Source organism: Dipodomys merriami, unplaced genomic scaffold, assembly GCF_024711535.1.
Source record: "Dipodomys merriami isolate MVZ:Mamm:240054 unplaced genomic scaffold, mDipMer1.0.p SCAF_4, whole genome shotgun sequence".
NCBI lineage: Eukaryota > Metazoa > Chordata > Mammalia > Rodentia > Heteromyidae > Dipodomys > Dipodomys merriami.
In genome coordinates this window covers 66,938,771-66,960,590 of record NW_027205603.1, presented here as the reverse complement: position 1 = coordinate 66,960,590, position 21,820 = coordinate 66,938,771, and the positions used below count along the sequence as shown (strand labels likewise).

General features: G+C 42.3%; 1 protein-coding gene across 5 annotated transcripts in view; it reads right to left on the bottom strand.

The window, feature by feature from the left end:
- Window positions 1-1,431: 1,431 nt before the first annotated feature.
- The window catches only part of Baalc (BAALC binder of MAP3K1 and KLF4), a 56,758-nt gene continuing 36,369 nt past the window's right edge, over window positions 1,432-21,820 (bottom strand). Inside the window, exons 2-3 of one of the 5 annotated variants that reach the window (XM_069991185.1) lie at window positions 14,291-14,439; window positions 1,432-3,949 (exon numbers count right to left, since the gene is read on the bottom strand). In XM_069991185.1, coding sequence (XP_069847286.1) covers window positions 3,839-3,949; window positions 14,291-14,439 — 260 coding nt within the window. In that variant the 3' untranslated portion in view covers window positions 1,432-3,838. Of the gene's footprint in view, window positions 3,950-14,290; window positions 14,440-16,786; window positions 16,840-18,524; window positions 18,608-21,820 lie in introns of those variants that run through there. The other 4 variants (XR_011365675.1, XR_011365676.1, XR_011365677.1 and 1 more) reach the window with 4 other exon arrangements.

Here is a 21,820-nt window from a genome sequence, read left to right as displayed (position 1 = left end):
CATACTTAATAAGTACAAAATTGTTCTCTGCCCCAGAAACCTTTTCCTACACTACCTTATTATCTTACTCTATTTTCTCCAAGAATCTTTTTGTTTAACCCAAACTTTAAGAATTACTCTGGTTTCTCCCTTCCCTTCCCTTCCCATCCCCAATCCATCAGCAAATCTTAATGTTTCTATTTCCCAGATATATTTATGCCTTTCAATATTTTTTTGGTTTTGGTTTTAGCACCAGTCCTGGGGCTTGAATTCAGGCTCTGGCGCTGTCCCTGAGTTCTTATGCTCAAGGCTGGTGCTCTACCACTTGAGCCACAGCTTCACGTCCAGCTCTCTCTCTCTCTCTCAAATTACTTGGAGATAAAAGTCACTGGTATATGTCTGCTGAAGCTGGCTTCCAACTGTGATCCTTATATCTCAACCTCCTGAGTAGCTAGGATTATAGGCATGAGCCATCAGTGCCTGGTCATCTTTCAACTATCTCTCTATTCCTTCTCACTGATGTTACTCCTCAGGGATGTCTGTATGCACTGAGTATTCCGACTGTATTTGTTCTTTGTTTTCTTTTTCATTCATCCAGAGCCCCAGTAGACCTCCCCCACATTCAAACTTGTTTCAGCTCCCTGAAATTGAGTGTGCTATACTATTAATTGCTCCAAAGGTTTACTCCATCAAGTTTTACTCCGACAGATATGACAGTCAGCTTAATCACGGAGATATGTATATGCCTCTGTCAGTGTTTACATGGGAGGGTGTAGTTTGGACCTAAGATCCACCTAGGAACAACAAAAAAATGTGTGCTTTGTCTTTCTGGTCCTGGCTTATTTCACTTTCTGGTATTTTCCAGATTCGTTGATTCCTCTGCATATGACATAATTTCAGTCTTCCTTATGGTTGCATCAAATTCCCAGTGTGTGTGTGTGTGTGTGTGTGTGTGTGTGTGTGTGGTATCAAAGGCACCCTCTCATACTAGGTCAAGACCATTCTCTCTGAAGGGGTATGTGAACCTGGACCAGACCCAAACATCCCAGGAGCAGCCCAGACATCTCTATTCATTCCTCTCTGCACCAGCTCTCTCCCATCTCCTATCACGCTCATAGGCTTGGGCTTGGCCTCACCCAGTATCAGGCTGTGACAATTCTCTTTTGTGACAATTCCTGGCCATGCTGGATCTTCTTGCTGTGGTTGGCACATAGCTATGGTAGGAAAGGCACTGATTTTGCAGGCCAATTTTTCTCCCTTAAATGCCAGCTCATCACTTCCTGGTTGAGTGGATTAAAAATATTTGTGTAAGTGTAAATTGTGGCTAATAATGTTCTCTTTACCTACTTTTCCAGGCTTTTGGAGGACTCACAGTGATCACTTATATAAAAGGCCTTAAAATTTACTGCACATAAACTTAAGATCCCAGTAAAGATTCTCTGTGACCACATATGCATTTGAATTAATGACTTTATTGACAAACTTTTCCATGGAAATATTAGCCCAATAAGATAATAAGGAACAGTTCCAGTCAAACATATATTTTTAAAAAACCCAGATGACTTTTCAGTGACATGGCTTACCTTCCCCTCCCTCCCTTAGTGAAATCAGATTGTTGTGGGGAGGGGCAGATCATGGATCCTCTATTCCCTTCTTCCTCTTGCCCAAGTGGGAAAAAAAAATGTCTGCCTATAAGTAGAAACAATTCAAATTGTTAAATTCCAAAAGACATGCAGCAGTGAACTGAAGCAAATGCAGCGTTGTAAAGAGAAACTAGGCTTAGCTCATGGCTGACGCTCGGTGATGGATGAGGCCACACCTTGCCTGAAGTACTGCACACACCCTGGGAAGAACAAGCCCTTGAACTTGCAGGATCACTGCCAACTTGGCAGTTGGGGGCTCCTGCTGAGCAATGCCACTGGGGACATGAGTCACGGTTTTGCTTTTTTTTTAATTTAAAAAGTATTTCAGAACATCAAGTTCCCTAACAGCCCTTTAACAAGGAATCAAAATGAGGTTTAGGGAAACTGTTGTTGTGTGCATGGTAAAGTCTTGTACAGTGATCAGAAGAACACAAGCTTACACAAGCTTACTCTTAGTGAAAAAAAGAGAGGTCCACAGCAGACCACACGCCAAATCTTAGGGTTTAAGTCAGTCTTCTGATTATGAAGTTCACTGTTAGATTCAGGATGTAGAGTTGTGACTGACTGGACTCCAAATCTCTCAGTATCTGTAAAGTGGCTAGTATGGAACTGACATCTACAGTTTCATGAATAAATATACAATCTAGCATGAAAGAACAAATGAATAACACTACTATTTGTGTTTTAGTAATGCAAGTTAGCAATGAAAGGATTTCATATCTGAAGTTTTAATTCTCTGGACTTTGTTATACAAACACACTCCATCAAGCTATTTCTGATAAACGTGGACTTTATTGGTATAGCTTCGTATAACTTTAACCCCTACCTTTCCCAACATCAGACATGTTAACAATCCTTTAAGAATCAATCATACTACATTACCTTGAAGAAAATACATTCAGCTGATCATGTTATTCCTATCAAAACATCATTTGACAGTGTCAGCTACCTGGTTTGTTGTTGTTGTTGGTTTGTTTGTTTGATTTTTTTGCTGGCCCTGGGGCTTGAGCTCTGGGCCTGGGCACTGTCCCTGAGCTCCTTTTGCTCAAGGTTAGCGCTCTACCACTTGGGCCACAGCTCTACTTCTGGATTTTTAACTGGAGATAATGATCTCACAGACTTTCCTGGCCGGGCTGGCTTTGATCCTCAGATCTCAGCCTCCTGAGTAGCTAGGTTACTGGTGCCTGGCAAACTCCCTGCTTTTTTACATAATGCATACCAGTCTAATGTCAGTGTGAATACGCATCAACTAGGTACTGGCTTTCTAAAGTAATTACTTTGCAAATACCAAAATAGTACAGTCCTGAGGCTGTGTATGGAGAGGCCAAAGGAAAGCTGTGTGTGCTGCCACATGTTCCTGTGTCACCTTCCTCCTGTGAGCATTGTCCTATCTTTGATTACAATTGCAAACGATCCAAATGGAGAAAGAAAATTTAGCAGAAGACAAGGAAAGGGAACTAGAGAGTTGGGGGTGGGGCAGCAGGGATGCCGTGTTTGGCTGAACCTGGGGAGTATCCAAGGTTATGTGCACTGACCACAAGGATCACAGCCTGAAGGATGGGAGGCTAGTGTTCGGATACCAGATAGCAGGCATTTCCAGGGAAGACACTTCCCAGTAGCTGCTGGGGTCAGTTCTGTGAAGCTAGGTCTAATCCCTCATCCTGAGCTAAGGAGGCAAGAATGAAAGTAAGTTTTCCTTGCTTGTGGGTTCTCATATATCTGGGTTTAGAGTTATGTGGAAGCCAGCCTTTAGGTTAAAACAAGATTTGTAATGGCAGAATTTAAAAAGAAAAGAATGAGCTTGTTTGAAACCCTACATGATCAAGCCAGGAAAGCTCAGTACTGCTTTGTGAATCTTTCCCCAACTTCTGCTTTTCTGTTTTCTATTCTAACCTGTATCTTTAGCTCACTGTGTCCACAGCAGATCCAATTATAGGAAGTTTGCCTGAACAGAGGCAAAGCAAGCTGCACCTTGGCAGTTCATTAACGTATTTGAGGACTGTGCACACAATGACTGTATGTGAGAAACGGGAAGCTGAGAACATCCTAACAGCTCAAGCCAGCTGTTTGCTGCCAGGTCAGACCATTGATTCTCAAGGCACTCAGCAGCATCCACGTTCACCAAGTGGCATCCACTTCTCCAGCTTTCCTTGGCAGGACCCCGGACTGTGAAGAACCCCAGAGAAGGTCATCTGCTTCTGTTTTCAGAGACTCTGCTAGTTGATGCAGTTCTTTGTGATTCTTTTACTTCTGTCCATTGGTCGGATGCCGTCTGTAACATTAATGGTGACTTCTTTTGCCGACATCCGTTTAGCATCTCTTTTAGCCTGTTAAAAAGTTTCAAATAGTGAATCAAGTTACCAAGAGTAATTCCAAGTCCTCACATTTCCATTAATTTCTTGAGATTATTAGGAACCTACAGGAAGGCAGGAAGAATGGCCTATAAGAACACATGTATATAAGCTCCTTCTCAGAGGGTTTTAAGACATTTATTCATATATATATGAATATAAAGTATATAAAATATATATTAATTTAAAATATATAAATATAGAAAATATATAAATAACATATATGTGCAATATTAATGGGATAACATAAAAGGCTTTGATAAACCCATTGGCTGATATTTTCCAAAGTTTCTCTGTTCCTGCACCGAGCCTGGTTCAAGGAATGCTCAGTAAAACACTGTCAATGAATGAATTTGCTAAGGTCTATCAAAGGGTAATGGGCAAGTTTTTACAGCTGGCTTTAGCAGAGTAGTTAAGGTTTTAAGCTTTGAAGTCAGACTTTGATTCAAATACTGGCTACATAATTCACACTCGACAAGTGTTTTCCAACCCAATACTGAATTTCAAAATGAGGAATGAGGGAGGTAATGCATGTAAAATCCTTATCACAAGGTTTATTACTAAATTATAGTGAGAAATCTTCAAAACAGGATTATCACCAGGTTCACACCTGTAATGCTAGCTACTCAGGAGGCTGAGATCTGAGGATCGTGGTTCCAAGCCAGCCAAGGCAGAGAAGTCCATGAGACTCTTTTTTTTTTTCATGAGACTCTTATTTCCAACTTTTTTTCCCCATGAGACTCTTATTTCCAACTAAACAACAAAATAAAAGCCAGAAGTAGAGCTGTGTCTCAATTGGTAGAGTGCTAGCCTTGAGCAAAAGCACAGGGTCAGCAGCCAGGCACCCAGGCCCTGAGTTCAAGCTCCAGGACTGGCACACAAAAAAATAAGATATTCTTAAAAAAATAGGTTTATTGACATGTAAATGAAGATAAACCAATGGCAAAAGCCCAGAATAGTAACACATAGTAACACATTCACTAAATCATAGTTTCTTCGACAATATGTGCCCCCACCTACTTTTTTGCAAAGTCAAAACCACCTTCCACTAGAGGTATGAGGGAGATTTTGTGCCTTTTCCATTCAATGATGTTATGCTTGGAGTGAACATGAGATGACCTTAGGAGCTATCTCCATCAGAGGATGGACATAAATAGGTGCCACCCAATGAGAATTTGCTGCCTAGACATCAGAGAGCCTCCAGTTATCCCTGCAGGGTGGTCTCACTGAAGTGCAGAAGAAAAGGGAGAAATAAAAAGATCTGACCATTTTGCTTCAGTGTAGCCCAGCTCTGGCAAGTCATTCCGCTCCGGATCTGACAGACTGCCTCATCCACCTGCACTGTGCTCAGCTTCTCCCTCTACTTCTGCTTTCATCTCTTTCCTTCCACACGTGTTGGCCCTACAGGCATTTCCTAATGAACATCCTGCATAATGACATGTCACATCTGCTTCCTGGAAAACACAGTGTCAATCCCATGGAAGCAGCTCTCACGGTGTGAGCATCTCCCTATGTTGGATATGCACCCATGGGGATAGATGTCTATTTTTCACACACCATGACCTCTGAACTCAAGCTGGCTCTATCATCTGTAACTCATGCAAAGAAATGGTAGACTGTTGCAGCAATAAACAAAAACAAACTATTCTGTTGAGCTTATTAACAAGTGATAAGTAAGTTTCTAACACGTTGCATAATAGTTGTACACTTGTAGTTGCTACTGCTGGTGTCCCTTGTTATATTTCCTTAACTAATCTGAGATATCCTTCTAGCTGCCTAGTCCTGGCTGCTTACAAATCACAGCAGGGCCATTCTTTGGAGAGTAATCCTGATCTGATAGGAGCCACCTACCCCTGAAGTGTCAACAAGGTGACAACCTAATTCCAGGAGAGGGCCCATGGCTAATGCTGGATCAACAATGTCACTCAAGAGTTCCCTATAGGATCAAGGTAAGGCTACACTACAAGCTCAACTGAGCTCACAAGGTGCTCAGCATGATCCTCTGGCCAGCCTCCCTCCCATGCCACCATGCAGGTGCCAAGAATCAACATCTTAGACTCTGCTTCTTAAGAACCAGGCCTAAAGTAATACTTAATGGGCGATTTGGGGTGCTTAAGAACAATTTCAACTCCATTACTTTATCCATTTATTTCTGTAGATAAGATTTTATTGTTTTCCTCTTAAATATTCCAAAGGCCTAGCACAGTTCTGTGATGTAGTAGGCCCTCACTTTAACTTTAGTTGAATGAATATACTACCTTTGCAAATGTACCCTTTCTGTAGCAATCAGTGGACAATACTGTCTAGGATTATTTTTATTTTGCTTTCTTGGTACTAAGGTCTCAAGCCAGGGCCTTGAGTGTGCTAATAAGCAAGTGCTCCAGCATAAAACCACATCCTCAGACCTTTAAATGTTTATTAAATTATTATTATCAGGTGTCTGTGAACTTGCTTAGGTTAGCCTAGACAGGCCTCAACTTGCTTTAACCTGAATCTTAGTCCCTTACCTGGAAAACAGGATAATAATGCTTGCTGCTTAGATTTTTTTTCCCCCTGAGAATATGAAGTATGTCACTTAGCACTGGTAAAGGCACCAGCTTCTGGTTTGCCCAGAACTGATCCATTGTAAAACTAAAACTCTGGCAATCCAGAAACCTCCTCAGACCCTCGGCACAAGCCAGGACAGTGGTTAGACATTGATAGTGATAGACATTGCCATGACTTTCATCTCAAACATACCAATGGACATCAAGAAACTAATTCTGCTATAAGTGATGACTGTGACAACAAGACTTCTAAAAGCTGGGCTTTGGGCTAAAGAACACGTGAGAGTTCTCAATGAACATAGAATGTTCGAATAGTGACTCTGATATTAAGCAGTGAGAACAACTGTGAGTTTTCTTGGAAACATTTCAAAAAGAGGAGTTTGGGAATGTGAGGCATCACCTGAACAATGCCTGCGCCTGTCCCAGCACCGAGGACAGCCGAGAGGTTACAGTCACTGCATTTAGAGTGAACTCGGTGATTTGGAAACCTTAGACTCCAAGGCCCAATGGGAGGGAGAAAAAAGATGAGAAAGAAAGCAAAATGCTGGGTATTTTCTCTAGAAGTTCTGAGAAGGAAGTTGCTTTTCCCTCTTATGAAAAAAGAGCTAGATAGAGAGAAGAAACACTCACATCCTTTTGCCCCTCCAGACACTTTATGTAGCATAGATGTGCCCCCTCCTTGGACATAGTTTTCTGCCAGCCAAGACTTCCTATTTATATCCTACCACCTCTTTTTTTGTGACAGGCAAAGAAAATGTGTTCCTATTGCAATTAATGGCTTTAATATTTTTTTTGGGGGGGGTATGCTTTTCAATTCAATGATGAGAGGAGCCTATCTGACACCTTTTTTTTTAACCAGCTGTCTGATAAATCAATTCAGTTCTTATTTTGTAAGCTTTCTCACCATTCACTCTTGTTAAAAGGCTACCTCTTGTTTCACACCTAGTCTGACAGCTTTTCTATTCTTCACTTGCCTCATTTTAATGCCTGCAGTTTGGTGGCCTGTGAATCACAGATCTGAGTCCTCTTGATAAGGCTTCTTTAATTAAAAGTCATTTACTAGCTGTCATTTCTCCAGGGTAGCCAGATTGATGGTGATAATTTCTTGGCAGTCTCCAGCCCAGTTGGACTTGTTTCTCTTGGGTTCACAGGTCAGTGGTCTGGCTCATTCTCCATGGGGGGAGGGGGGCTGGGAGGGTAGCCTGGCTGCTCTGTAGAGACCTGGGTTCAACACTGAAGACGAAATTTTGTTCAGCCTTTTCTCAGATCCATTTGAACTGGAAGTAGAGCTGTTTCAGATTTTGCTTGGACGTGACAAATATATCTGTACCTTACACATGCCGAACCTTTCTACAGGTCTTTGCAGACAACAAAGAAAAGTAAGGCCTACTGAGGTTGGAATGTACTCAGACATCATGTTTTCTGTATTAAAGAATATTTTAATTATAAAAGCAATGCATGACAATGGGAAAATTTTTAGTAGGGAAAGACACAGTGAGAAGTCATACAATTCCATGTTCTGGCCTCTACACACGTAATCATGGCTCATAATTTCCCATAGAGTGTTGTAGAAATTGCCAGGTGCCAGTGTCTCATATCTGTAATCCTAGCTTCTCAGGAGACTGAGATATGATGATTACAGTTTGAAGCCAACTTTAGACAGAAAAATCTGTAAGACTCTTATCTCCAATTAACTACCAAGAAAAAAACAAATGAATAAAAAACAGAAGCATAGCTGTAGCTCAAGTGGTAGAGCACTCATTAGCCTTGAGCAGAAAGGCTTAGAGACAGTACCTAGGCCCTGAGTCAAGCTCTAGGATCAGAACCAAAAAATAAAAATAAAAAATGAATGTTGCAGGGATTTTCCAAATATCACAGGATTCGGAAAGTCTCTCCTTCTACTCTCTACTTCTTTCCTGGCCTTTAACCATAGTTTCAACTATTTGTGCATTTTTGTGTTTATTCACTTCTTTTCTATTTCTCATCAGATTATAAACTTCAAGAAGGTTGGGGCTCCATCTCTTTTGCTCACTACAGCATGCCCAGAGTCTAATACTGCCTGTCACATACTAGACATGTGATGAGAAATGTGAAGGTAAATCTTAAGGAAAATCCCCAAGATCAGAGCCTTGTTTGTGCTGTCCTGCTTTAGTCCTCTGGAACATTTCCTACTGGATTTTGATCATGCTCATAACTGATTATTCCTTGCACTATCCCTAAAAGACAGATGAGAATCTCACAGTGTTTATTTCACCATGAGGCAGCTGAAGCCACTCCGGTTCCGGTTTGTGCACTTTGCCCAAAGCCATATGGGTAGCAAGTCAAACAAAAGATGGTAATACCAGTCCTGCATTTCGTTCTTTCCACAGCTGTGTCAAAGCTCACTCTAAATTCTCAACCACTGTGTTTCAAGTGATGAGAGAGGAGGACAAGGGCTTTAGCAACAGAGAGAGAGAGAGGAGAGAGACACAGAGAGACACAGAAAGAGACAAAGAGAGACAGAGACAAGTTCCCATTGCAAGCCAGCCAAAACACTGCTCCCTGGGCCGAGTAGGCCAAATAATCAGCTTCTGAGTCTCTATTTTCCCAGGTGAGAAAAAATAATGCTTATCTTTCAGAGTCTTGAGGGTTCAAAATGCTGTACACAGTGTGCCTGGTCCACAGTGGTATTCCAAAACTGTCAGAAGATTAACGAGCACAGCCTTGTAGGCTGCAACTTGAAACCTTTGATTGCTTTTCAGTCAGGTTCTCTATTAATGGGAGGCAGACAATACAAAATCTCCAGTTCCCAAATGCCCTGAATTAACTTGCTGCTGCTTTGTAAATGTTTATTAATGTGAAGTCAATCTGGGAACATTCCATCTTAGCAATGCCACCCAGGGCAGGTCGCTAGCTTTGGAAGGCTGGGGGTCAGACTCTGTGTAGACACCCTCAACCTAGGGGTTTTCAACAAGTGCTGAAAGGAGGTATTGCTTTTCCCCAGATGCTGCAGTTGGCCACTAGATCCCTAGGGGCCACAGAACCTGCTTTACAAAAACTCTGGTGCTGAGGTGGAGAGGGTAGGTGCAAATGCTGGGATACCTTTTTAATCATTCAATCAACATGTAGTTGTTTTCAGTGCCTATTAGAGGAATAATCCTGGAGTCGACTCAGATGTGGACAGAAGGAAAACATATTCAAAAATCATGAATAGCGGGGTGACAATGGCTCACACCTGTAATCCTAGCTACTCAGGAGGCTGAGATCTGAGGCTTGCGGTTCAAAGCCAGCCCGGGCAGAAAAGTCCGTGAGACTCTTATCTCCAATAAACCACTAGAAAACTGGAAGTGGTGCTGTGGCTCAAGCAGTAGAGCACTCGTCTTGAGCTGAAGAGTGCAGGGACAGCGCCTAAGCCCAGAGTTCAAGCCCTACGACCGACAAAAAATAAAATAAAATAAAATAAATCATGAAGTCTGTGCTCTAAAAGCTCTTAATTTGACTGGCTTTTCTAAGACAAATAGTGATTCTCTGAAACTCTATCAGCCCATATGTAGGGTGCTGCTAAGTTCCTTCCTTCTTTCCAGGAGAGAGCTGCTGACTCTATCAAAATGCCTTCTAACAACTTTTCCCGGTGGTTTCTTTCATTCTTTCCTTCCTTTTCATGTTTCATGTTTCTTATTTTTCTTTGCCTAGGAGGGAGTCATCTTTCCTTCCCAAACTGTCCCCTGATATGTCTCCCATTGCTGTTGTCTAGGAGAAATTCTCAGGTGGTTTCCTTATGGTCCTTTCTCCACCTGGTCCCCAGATCTATGGGGTTTCATCCATCCTTCCTAGACTGGGCCATGCATTGCCAATGGCTGTCAGCCAGACACTGTGGGCAGGGCAGTAGGAGGAAGTCCCTTTGCTGAGAATTAGTCAACAGCTAATTCCTTTAGCATGGTCTGGTTATTTTGCCAAGAATAATAAAGCAACTGGAAAATATGTAGCTTTTGAAGACCTCAAGGAGGCCAGCCACATACTTGGGAGTTTTGTCTGCTTATGGCTATACCCACAAGCACATGTCCACCTGAGCTGAATACTTACGGCTTTTTAGTGGGGAGGAAGGAGTTCTACATCCAAGGAAATGGTGCATCAAGGTTACAGAGAAAATATTTGGATACAGCCCAGAATTCCTGAATGATTAATTAGCAGGAGAAGGGTAACTAATAGAGATTTCTGTCTTGCTATTTGTGGAGCTGTGTGCAGGGCTAATGATTTATCAGATGCTGTGGAGTCATGGGGGTCCTAAATGACTGGGAAAACCAAGGTGCAAAGAGGGGAGCTCCCCACCGAGACAGCCAGCTTCAACTTGTGAAAGATCATTTTTAGCACCATCATTTTGCCATTTAATACCTATCAACATTAGGTAGAAAGCAGGGGCTGAAGAGGGCTGGGGGCCGGGTGGGGGGAGGAGATTTGGTTCATTTAATGGGACATGAAGTAGAGACAGGCTCAGAACACAAGTCGCTGGTGCTCATGGTCCCTGACACCATTGGCTGTGCCCCATCGCCTGCCAGAAAGCCATCTGATGCCATGGCGAGGCATCTGTGTGCATCGAAGAGCCAGCGCTGACCCCACCACACAGAATCTTCCAGTCCCTTCACAGCACAAGTCCAAGTCTGTAACTGCTTTGTTTATTTATTCTATGTTATTTGACTCTCCCCTTTAGCCTGATTAAAACTGGCAGCTGCTTCAGAGCAAATGCTATGCTTGCCTTTTCTACTCCTGGGTCCTTGGCACTAAAACAGTGCCTGGCACCTACACAGCACTCAATGCACATTTGATGAATGGATCTTCAGAGTTCTTATAGGAACCAAGGAAGGGATTGTCCAGGCCTGGCAGGGATTGCCTTTAACACACACACTTGTTTGGTAAATCTGAATGAGGAAACTGCAGAAAGCTTGGGGACTAGGCTGTATGCTTCTCCAGAGGCCTGGTCTCTTTTTAACAAATAGAGCACAAGAACCACCAGCCAGAAGGCCTGATGGTACACAACGGGAACACTGTGGCTGCTTGGCTTATGATGGGGTGACATCCCATTACACTTATGGTTCATAGGAAAGGTAATAAATCAATAATGTACATAGAACAAATAATCTTCTGAGCATCCTAGCTTCTCAAACCAGTGCACTGCATAATCCTGAGTGTTTCCCCTTGAGTGCTGGGCTGGGAACTGTGGATCCCTACTGCAGCCCAGAATCACAAAACAGGGTGAGATTTCATGTTTCTAGAATAGCAAAGACCCAAATTCAAATGACAAAGTATGGTTTCTACTGAATGCACATTGTTTTCACACCTGATGTTGAAAAATGGTAAGTTGAGCCTACATGGCTTAGGAACCATGCAAAGAAGACCACAGGAGGCAAGTGGACATTGAAAATACATGAAGGTTGGCCAAGGGTAAAAGAGACAAACTAAGTCATAGTAGTGTACACAGTCCAAGGTACTCAGGATGCAGTGTAGAAGGACCATGATTCAATATTGGTCCGGGCAAAGTTAACTCAAGACTATCTGTGGAGCATACTACAAACTAAAGGACTTGAGTTGGCTCAAGCTATAGAGCACTTACCTGGGAAAACTTGAGGCCCTGAGTTCAAACCTCAGTAGAGAGAGTAAGTGGGGATAGAAGGGAGGGGAGAAAAGACCTAAGAAGGGAGAGGACTGGATCTTTCCCAGGGAGACTAGAAAGAAATCAGAGAGAGAGAGAGAGAGAGAGAGAGAGAGAGAGAGAGAGAGAGAGAGAGAGAGAGAGAGAGAGAGAGAGAGAGACTGGATCTTTCCCAGGGAGAGTAGAAAGGAATCGAGAGAGAGAGAGAGAGAGAGAGAGAGAGAGAGAGAGAGAGAGAGAATAGGAAGAAATCAGAAAATTTTCTTCTCTTCTTTGGGTAGACTTTAGGCTCTTATTAAGGAGCTTGCCTGTGTTTGTATAATAAAACTCTGTTGCCCAAAGCTATAAAAAGAGGTAAATGGACACCTTAGGTAGAAAACCTTGGCTTGCTTGACCTTTGAAGGACTCAGATGTCTGGGTGCAAAGACCATTGATGAACTTCAGTGATGGAGAACTTAAAGAGTTATCAGTCTCTTGATGTTATTTTGAAAACAGTTACAACACAGCCATTGTTCGTTGATTTATGAAAACAAAAGCCACATAGACTGCTGATGGATACAAGTCATCTGCCCACTGGGCTGCCTGGGTCAGGTATGTGTGGTCTCTGATCCCTTTCCAAGGCTTCCACCACTGCTGGAACCCTTACTGACTCTGCCCGGCCCTGTTCTAACTGCCAGACTGGCTGCAGGGCCGCTATGTGTGGTCTTGGGGGTAACTGTCCTTGGCTATCTCTGAGTCTCATTGCTCAGCTGTCAACTGGAGACAAGGGTATCATCATGTTATACACTGATCCAAATATTGTGAGGCTTAAGTAAGATAATATAACAGTGCTCAGCACGTCTGTTGTACTTGGAACCAATAAATAGTTACTATCATAGGCCTAAGACAACTTATCATGGACTAAACACAGAATACTGATTTTTAAGCTGTTTGGCTCTCTGTTCTCTCTGTCTCTCTGTCTCTCCTCTCTCTCTTTTTTCTCTCTCTGTCTCACTGGGGTTTTAACTCAGGGCTCCTTGGCAGGCAGGCACTCTACTGCTTGAGCCATGCCTCCAGCCTTTTTGCTTTGGTTAGAAAGGGTCTGGCTTTTTGCCAGACTTGAACAACTAGTGATCTCAAATTCCCATATAGCTTCTAATCTTAAGTGTATAAACTGGAATTCATCCACTGTTGGTTAGATTAAAAAATGGTACAACCCCTTTGGAAAATTCTTTGTCAGGGCTTACAAAGTCAAATGTATACCTATTCTATGACAGAGCGATTCCACCAAAAGAACAGAATGTCCACCCAAAAGAATGCACAAAACATTAAGTAGATCCTTCAAGGTTACTTAGTAAATTTAGAGCTGAATTTGCAGCCAGTTTCCTGATCAAAGCTTTTCTCGAGTCATCACTAATACAAGCAAGAATTTCATCAGTAGTCATGCCCTCAGAAAACAAATGGCACTGACCTGGAGGGACAGGCCCAGAAAGCTCTGATAGGAGATGGGTTTGGAGTACAGAGTGCAGCAGACTCTGAAGCAGGTAGAACACTTGGAAGAAGAGGAAGTCAGAGGTGGGAACTGAAGAGGGGGAGCAGGCTAGACTGTAGCTTCCTGAGCTGGCCTGCTCCTCCTCTGGGCTCACTCTATTGTACAAAGGGAAGTACCATAGGCCTCCCTTTTTTCTAAGAGCAACAGGCTGGGGCAGATGGTGTCACCATGCAAGAACCACTTTCTACTGCTTGCCTTGTTGGAGGGCATGAGGCAAAAGTCTAGATTTGTTTGCTACCACACTGTTCTTCTAGTTCGTTCTTCTTCCTATTTCCCACCCCTGAGACTATCCAGCTGCCAGTTTAGGATGGGTTCCTGTAACCTGCGGTCTTCTGCTGCCCCCAGAAAAGGAGACCCTTGTACAAATCTGGGCCTGACCAAACAGGCACTTCCTCCAGAGTGCAAATATCAAGGACTTATTTCCGCTGACTCAACAAAAAATAGTATCCTTCAAGGCAGGAATTGGAAATCTGCGGTAACCTTCACAAGAGAGGAGGAGAGCATTTCCTTTGCCAGTGTGCCCTTTCCCAGAACACAGTTTGAGTGTTCCTGACAAGGGGCAAGCTCCACCCCTATTCTGTGGTCCCAAGCCAATTCTGGGGCTGTGAGCCTACCTCTGTGGTCCATACGCCATTCTGTTTCTGAGTCAGAGGGCCTGAGCTGAGGGTCTGGGAATTTGGACACTGGATCCCACTGTTCATATTCTTCTCTGGGGCTGTAGATCGAGGCATACCATTGGAGGGCAGTCCATCTTCCAGCACACCTGTAGTGGTGAGAAGAGGGTGGCACCAGAGACTTACATTTGACAGTTGTTATAAACAATCCCAAGACTGTGGAGAAAAAGATAAGCAAGAAGCAAAAAGGCACCAGAAATTCCACCATGCTATCCTTTTCTGTAAAAACACGTGTGTTTTTAATAAATAATTTTGTAACTTGAAATTTTGACTTATTCCATCGATGGCAGTATTTCGGTTTCGTGAAACATTCAGCCACATTATTTTTTTCATACATCTGTTGTATAGCTGTGTTTGATATTTATTTGCTTCATTTAATCAGTCATTTATTTAATAACTCCCTTCTCATTGGCCATTTGTTTCTGTTTTTGAATAACAAACATGACAGGGATGACACTTCTTGTGGTGAAAGCTTTAATCTTCTTTACTTCCTCTGGATAAATTCTTACAAGTGAGAATATTGGCTTGAAGGCTATACAGAGATTTTTGCATAATTCCATCTCTCTGGGTTACAATAAGCATGTGTGCCTCCCGTAAATAATGCCAAAAACAAAAATGACAGAAGTTTAAATAAATGACCTCACTGAAAATGTAGGAGGACAGTGCCAGAGTTCAGTAAGTATGGAAAGTATCTGATTGGAAAGAGTAAAGGTCCCAGAAAGTGTGAAGGGGAGCAACAAAGTAGGACACAAAGAAGGAGGCGGGACTCTGCAGTCGCCATAAAGACAGGAGCAGTTGGAGTGGACAGCCATTCCACCCCTCCACCAGCAAGGCCATACAGCAACACGGGGCTGGGCTCAGAAAAGAGCACTACACTTACAAAACTCAAATCCCAAGATGCAAACATTGGTAAGACTTTCCAGATTTAAGGCACCTGCAGAGCCTTAAATCCAAGCCAAGTATACCTGGTATAGTCCCACTAGTTGCACAAACATGAAGCTGACCCTGTAGGACTGACCAGATGTGGCCAAGAAGCAAATGGCCTGTGTCCTCATCTCAGCATTCCATCCATTCCTCGGCATCTTTTCTGGGCTTCGGGACTTTCACAAGCAGTCTGAAAATCTCTCATGTGGTTCAGGGTTTTCAGTTTCCATTGGTGGCTAAACCCCAATTATAACTGTCTTCTTAACCCCACCCTCACTAAGAGGGTTTTGTTGTTATTGTTTGGTGTGGATCTTTTGTTTGGTTTTGGGGTAGCTACTTCCTCTCATTTGCCTCCAGCTTACAATAATCCCCATATCAAAGCGGCATGTTTAGGGGTGGTACAGTATAGTCTTCTACACAAGCCATACCTCTGGTGGATGAGAGGAAATTTATTTTTCCTTTGTACTTTTCTATTACTGTACAAGTTTTCTGAGATTGAAATACAAGTTAGGTTGCAGAGGTAAGAGATAAGAGTTGATAACTCCAGATTCTTGATCTTCTGGGGGGTAGTAACCTCTTGACTAATCTGGTAGTCAGAATATATCTGCTCACTGCTTGGCAGTGAAGGTCTCCAAGTTGATGCTAGTTCTCTGCTGGTCCTCAGAGCATCTCTACCTTATTTATCAGGCATAGTGGGCCAGGAGCTTAGCACTTAGCTGGTGATGTGACTCCTAAGTGAAGAATGGAACTGATATAGCCAATGAGAACAGAAGGAGGATGAGGAACAGCTGGTGACAGGCCACAGATAATAAGTATGCTGTATGTCCCAGACACTGTTAGACCTTTACGTCATATGTAATCTCATGTAATCCTTATGGTAGCACAATAAAATAGGAATCATTGTTCCCATTTAATAAATGAAAAATCCTTGCATTGTGTTTAGTTGCTGGGCTCCCTGCACACAGATTCTGCAGACCATCTTTCTCCCCTCTCAAGCCTGGGAGTTAAGAAAATTGCTATAATATTTCAGGAGAAGAAATTGAGGTTTTACACGAGATCTGTATATTTCTAAAGCTTATGATGTCAGCAAGTATTTCTTTCTATGAAAAACTCCCAAGTAGGCAGTTCTCAATTTAATATTCATGAGACCCCCCTGGAGTGTCTTCAATTGAAGAACCAACCTCTAGTCTCCAAGAAATGATTCAGTAGAACATAGGAATATATATGTATATATATAGTATACTATGTATATTATGTAATATAATATATTATATATAAATTTATATATTCATTATATGTGTGTGTCATACACACACACACATATATGTATACTTGAAAGTCCTCTTAAAGATTCTGAAGCAAGGGATTCTAAAGGTCCACAAAGACTCGTTTATATTATGGATATAAATGTAGATGTGTACAGATCTGTGTCTGACAGAGAAACCAACATTCATGCTAGTTTTGAAGATTTCATACAAAAATGCTCACCTATGAAACCCCACCACTGGGGAGGCCAAGGCAGGAGGATGGTGACTTTGAGGCTAGCCTGGGCTACACAACTAGACCTGGTCAAAGAAACAGTGAACTGTAGACATTTGTGTGTCCTTGGAATATATCCTTTGTAATAATACCTTCCATAAAATTTCCATCCCATCCAGGAGACAGCCAAACATAAACTTTGCCAAGAGAAACAGCTGTGTAGAAGAAGCTTATTGATAAAGTACAACCAATGACTTCTTGCCAAAGCTTCTTGCTATTTTAGGAATAGAGCTGGGCAGGAGGGCAGCGTATAGAAATTTAAGATGGTAGCTAGGGGCCTTATGGAGAGCAGGTTTTCTCCTTAACCCCAGAACCTGGCTCTTCTGGGTGAAGATGATCAGAGTCTGTGCAAAGTCATCAGAGACTGCCTGAAAATCATTCCTCTCAATAATAGAGAACGAAGGATAAGACATAGCAATCCATTTAGAAAGGATCTCTTCAAGTCACATCAGATGAAACTCTGGCCTATCAAAGCCCTGCCTGGGCTCAGGTCCAAAACACACATCTGATGACATTTGTGTTTCAACAGAGGTATAAATTAAATTGTGACTCCATAACCACTTACTAAGAGTGTGTCTCCTCATCTCAAAATGAGCTGAATAGAGAGGTGACAGTCCTTCAGTCTGATGAGCTTTTCACTCCCCTGTCATAGAGAGTGGCAGCAAGATGCCACTTGTGGGCTCTTGTGCCACACTGGGATACTCAGGCTACCAGATTTCATTAGCACCCTGCAAGTCACCCGTGGCCTGCCAGTTTCTAAGACAGACATAACTGGGAGCTTTGGAACAAAGAAACAATTGGGGATCACAATCTGGACAGCCTGCCAGGGTCCAGGTAGCCACAGCCATCAAAGGTGGACATCGGCATGGGGAGTCATTCCTTCCCCGTTATGAGCAACTTCCTCGCCTTAGGACAACCATTTCTTTTTTTTTCCCCCCCAGAATACAAAAGACCTGGCCTTTGCTGGTAGAGAGCTCTCATTACTGAGAGATCATTTTACATTGATTGGTGGAAATCAAACGCGGGCCTCAGCTGTCAGCAGCCCTTCCCAGCCTCTCTATTCCCTGAGACCATTCCATAAAAAAAGCTTCTGGTGGATAGCTGGGACTACAGTGATCAGCTTATACTGACAGATTGCAAACAGCTTGTGGTCAGCCAGGCCTTGGAGTGAGCCACAACCTAGGAGCTCGGGGGCTAGAAACTCCTGAGGTTTAGGGACATTTAGGTCACCCAGTCACCAGAGACCACCAGCAAAGGTGGCTGAGACTCCAAAGGCAGCAGCATCTGACTGCTGGAAAAGGTACAGCAGAGGTATCATGATCCAAGACAGCTCATACCATAAAGGCTCGAGCACGGAAGTTTTGGTGGAACTCCTCCTCCCTGGCTAGGAGAGACTAATATCACCCGAGGATAAGGCAGAATGAACTTTTAGGCTAGTAGTTTGTGGAATACCCACTGTCCAAGGTCTGTTATCTGGCTCTACATCCTAAGGACTGAGGGAGACAGAGCCTTCCTACCAAGATCTAAATCATGTGATCTCCATAGCCTCTTATAACCCATAGAAAGCTATATACCAACATATAAGAGGGACTGAAAATCCCTGCCCCCACAAACACACCTCATACTAAGGTTTAAGAGCAGGACCTCATTCTTTCTTGGCTGGTGTTCTACCACTTGAGTCATGCCTCCAGCCTAGCTCTTTGCTGTTTACCTTCCTTGGAGATGGAGTCCACTGGATTTTTCTGCCTAGGCTGGCTTCAGATTCAGCTTTCTAGATCTCAGCCTTCTGGGTATCTAAAATTACAAGCATGAGACATTGTAGCATGGCTAACATGTTTCTCACTCTCTTCACTCTTCATACCTAAGTTTTAACATCTATACATATTACCCTTATTCTTTTATCCCCTACTGTACCGCATAAAAATGCTAATCTCCTGTATATAGCATATGATTGATTGTAGAGATCATGTTATCAATGGTATTTTACTGTTTTTAAAGTTCTGATTGGACAGTATATTGATGAATTTGTTAGTAGTGAGATATATTCATGGACCAGAGGTGAGAAATGGTACATCAACCCAGCTGATACCCAGTTCAATGAGAAGATAGAAAATAATCCAATGGAAAGCTATCAGGTGGCTAATCCTCATACTACAAATTGTCTTCAAATAAGAACTATGGAAAAGCAAGGCAATGTAATCCCTCCAAAACCAATAGTTACACAGGGGAGTAGAATGACAGCAAAGTGGAGGAAAATCCATACATATTGAGCTCAACACAATGATGATAAAAATGTTCAATGAAATAAAAGAAAAGAGAACATTTATCAAACAACTCAGTGAAATAGAAAAAAAGATTCAAATAAAGAGCTAAATGAATGCCAAGTAAACAATTAAATGAACTCAAAGAGAATACAAACTAAACAACACATTAAAAAGACATATAACTGAATAAATGAAGTAAAGAAGCCAATGCAAAACAAACAGTAAAACGGGTATGGATAAAGATTCAGAAAATACCAGGAAAAAAATCAAACTAAGTTCTAGAGATGAAAACTATACTGGAAAACTTCTCCAGCAAAGTAGATGTAATGGAAGATAGAATTTCAGAGTCTGAAGATAAAATATACATAGCAGAAAAAAAAACAAGAAAAAACAGAAAAGAGATTAAAGAAATATGAGAGGAATTTTCAAGAACCTCATAACATGATGAAAGGACAAAACTTATGAATCATAGGCATAGAAGGAGGAGCAGATGTACTAGTTAGGGACATATATAACATAGCCAATGAAATAAGAGCAGAGAGAGAGACAGAGAGAGAGGAGAAGAGAAGGGAAGAAAAGGGAAGGGAAGGGAAGGGAAGGAAGCAGCATATCTGTAAAGAGAATGACATGGGAAGCTCCTAAGGACATCTGTAATATCAGCAGCAAGTCTCCCTGTGGTCATGGGTCCTGACCAGGAGGTCACTTGAAACCCCTATTCCCGAAGATGAAGCCCAAAGTTCCTGCCACATCTGACCTTAGCAAACTTAGTGAAGAAACAGCTTCTCAGTGATACCAGGCAGCAAGTAAAAAGGATGTCCACTGGGAACAACAGCTGGAACCTCATGAGCACAGTGAACAAAAGCTAGGAGAATACTGTATGTCTGTGATAAAAATCAGGCCTGAATTTATTTTTCCCAAAAGAGACAACCAAGAGAGAGAGAAAAAAAAGGGAGGCAGCCAGAAGACAGAGTTAAACTGAGTTTTTCTTCTCCAGTGCCTCCTCTGGAATTTGTCAGTCTTCTCAGAGAGCTGTTTACTTCCTTCTCCCTTTGATCCCTAGGTGGTAACTCCCTGTTGGAAGCTTTATTTCTGTTCCAAGAGCCCCACAGAGCAGGTTCTTGGGAGGTGGGGGCAGGCACTCCTCTATCTCTGCTAATTACTGTGGGCCTTCCAGATGCTATAATAAAAAGTCAGCACTGTTCCAGCAAACATGCTTCCTACCTGACTGCTTCTAAGATGGTGTATTATTATTATAAACCATGATGGTTATAACCCTGTTCTTTTCTGTAGCCAGAATTCTTCCCCAAATTTTCAAAACATTTCTCTGGTGTTGTTCACTTTCTTGTGTCTCTCCTTGAATAATTCTCTCAAACTTTAAAATGTGTTCCTTGGTGGTCTTATCCTAGGGGAAATATAACTAATGGCTGCAGACTGAATAGCTTAAACAAGAGAAGTTCATGTTTCTCATGGTTTTGGATGCTCGAAGTCTAAGACTAAGGAGTTAAAAGTTTGTTTCTTCTGAGGCATCCTTCCTTGGTTTATAGATGGCCCATCATCTCCATATGTCTTTATAATGGTCTTCTATATGGGTGTGTCTGTGTCCTAATTTCCCCTTTAGATAAGGAATCAGTTACATTGGACTAAGTCCCATGGAATTTTAATTTTAAAGATAATGTCTCTTTAAAGGCTTTATCTCCAAATAGGATCAAATTTTGAAGTTGGCATAGGGGGAGGTGGGAAGTTATGACTTCAATACATGAATCTTAGAGAACACACTTCAGCCCATAACACCTTGGTTTTCTTTTTATAAAATAATATTGTTTTTCTTACATCAGAAATAGATATCCAATCTAAAAATGATACTGGTAAGAATAAGAAAATAGGGCTGGGAAGGTGGCTCAGTGGTAGAGCGCTTACCTTGCATGCATGAGGCCCTGGGTTCAATTCCTCAGCACCACATAAACAAAAAAAAAAAGCCAGAAGTGGCGCTGTGGCTCAAGTGGTAGAGCGCTAGCCTTGAGCTGAAGAGCTGAGGGACAGCGCCCAGGCCCAGAGTTTAGGCCCCATGACTGGGCCCCCCCCCCAAAAAAAAGAAAATAAAAATGATTCACAAACCTGGCAACCAGATAACTGTTAACTGACAGTTCCCAAAGTTTTTCCAATGCAGACATACATGGATTTTTAAACAAATGAGCTTAGACTGTAACACTAATCTGTTTTTCCACCCTTGGTTTCTACCGTGTTGTTAGATACCAGTGTTTCCATTCAGCTTCATTCCTCCTCCAGCTGCTTCTTCCGCATCACAGATGGCATATTCCTTTTTAAAATTTATCTTTCAAGCAGCAGATCTTTTTAAAAATAAGTATTTGAAGCTTCTGTGGTGCCAGGTACTAGACCAGAGCTGGGATACACCTGAGAGTTACAGTTTTCTAGCGTTGCAGTTTCTCAACTAAATACTCTCACCATCCACCTTCCCCTTCTACCTGCCTGCTCCTTCAGTTCCACACCAGAAAAAAGAGGTGGATGACAAAATTTGAATTATTATTAGAAGGAAAAGGAAGAGGATGGTCTGAGTACGTGTTCTTGACACATGCTGTCTGAGAGGGGGAGAATGAAGCAATATAAAGAATTAGAAGTCAATAAAAATGTATCTGTCCATGTGTCTAAGCTCCCTTTCCTCTCCCAAGTAACCCACATTGGTTCCTACTCTCTTAGGTTGCAGTGGCCTAACAAGAGGATGTCT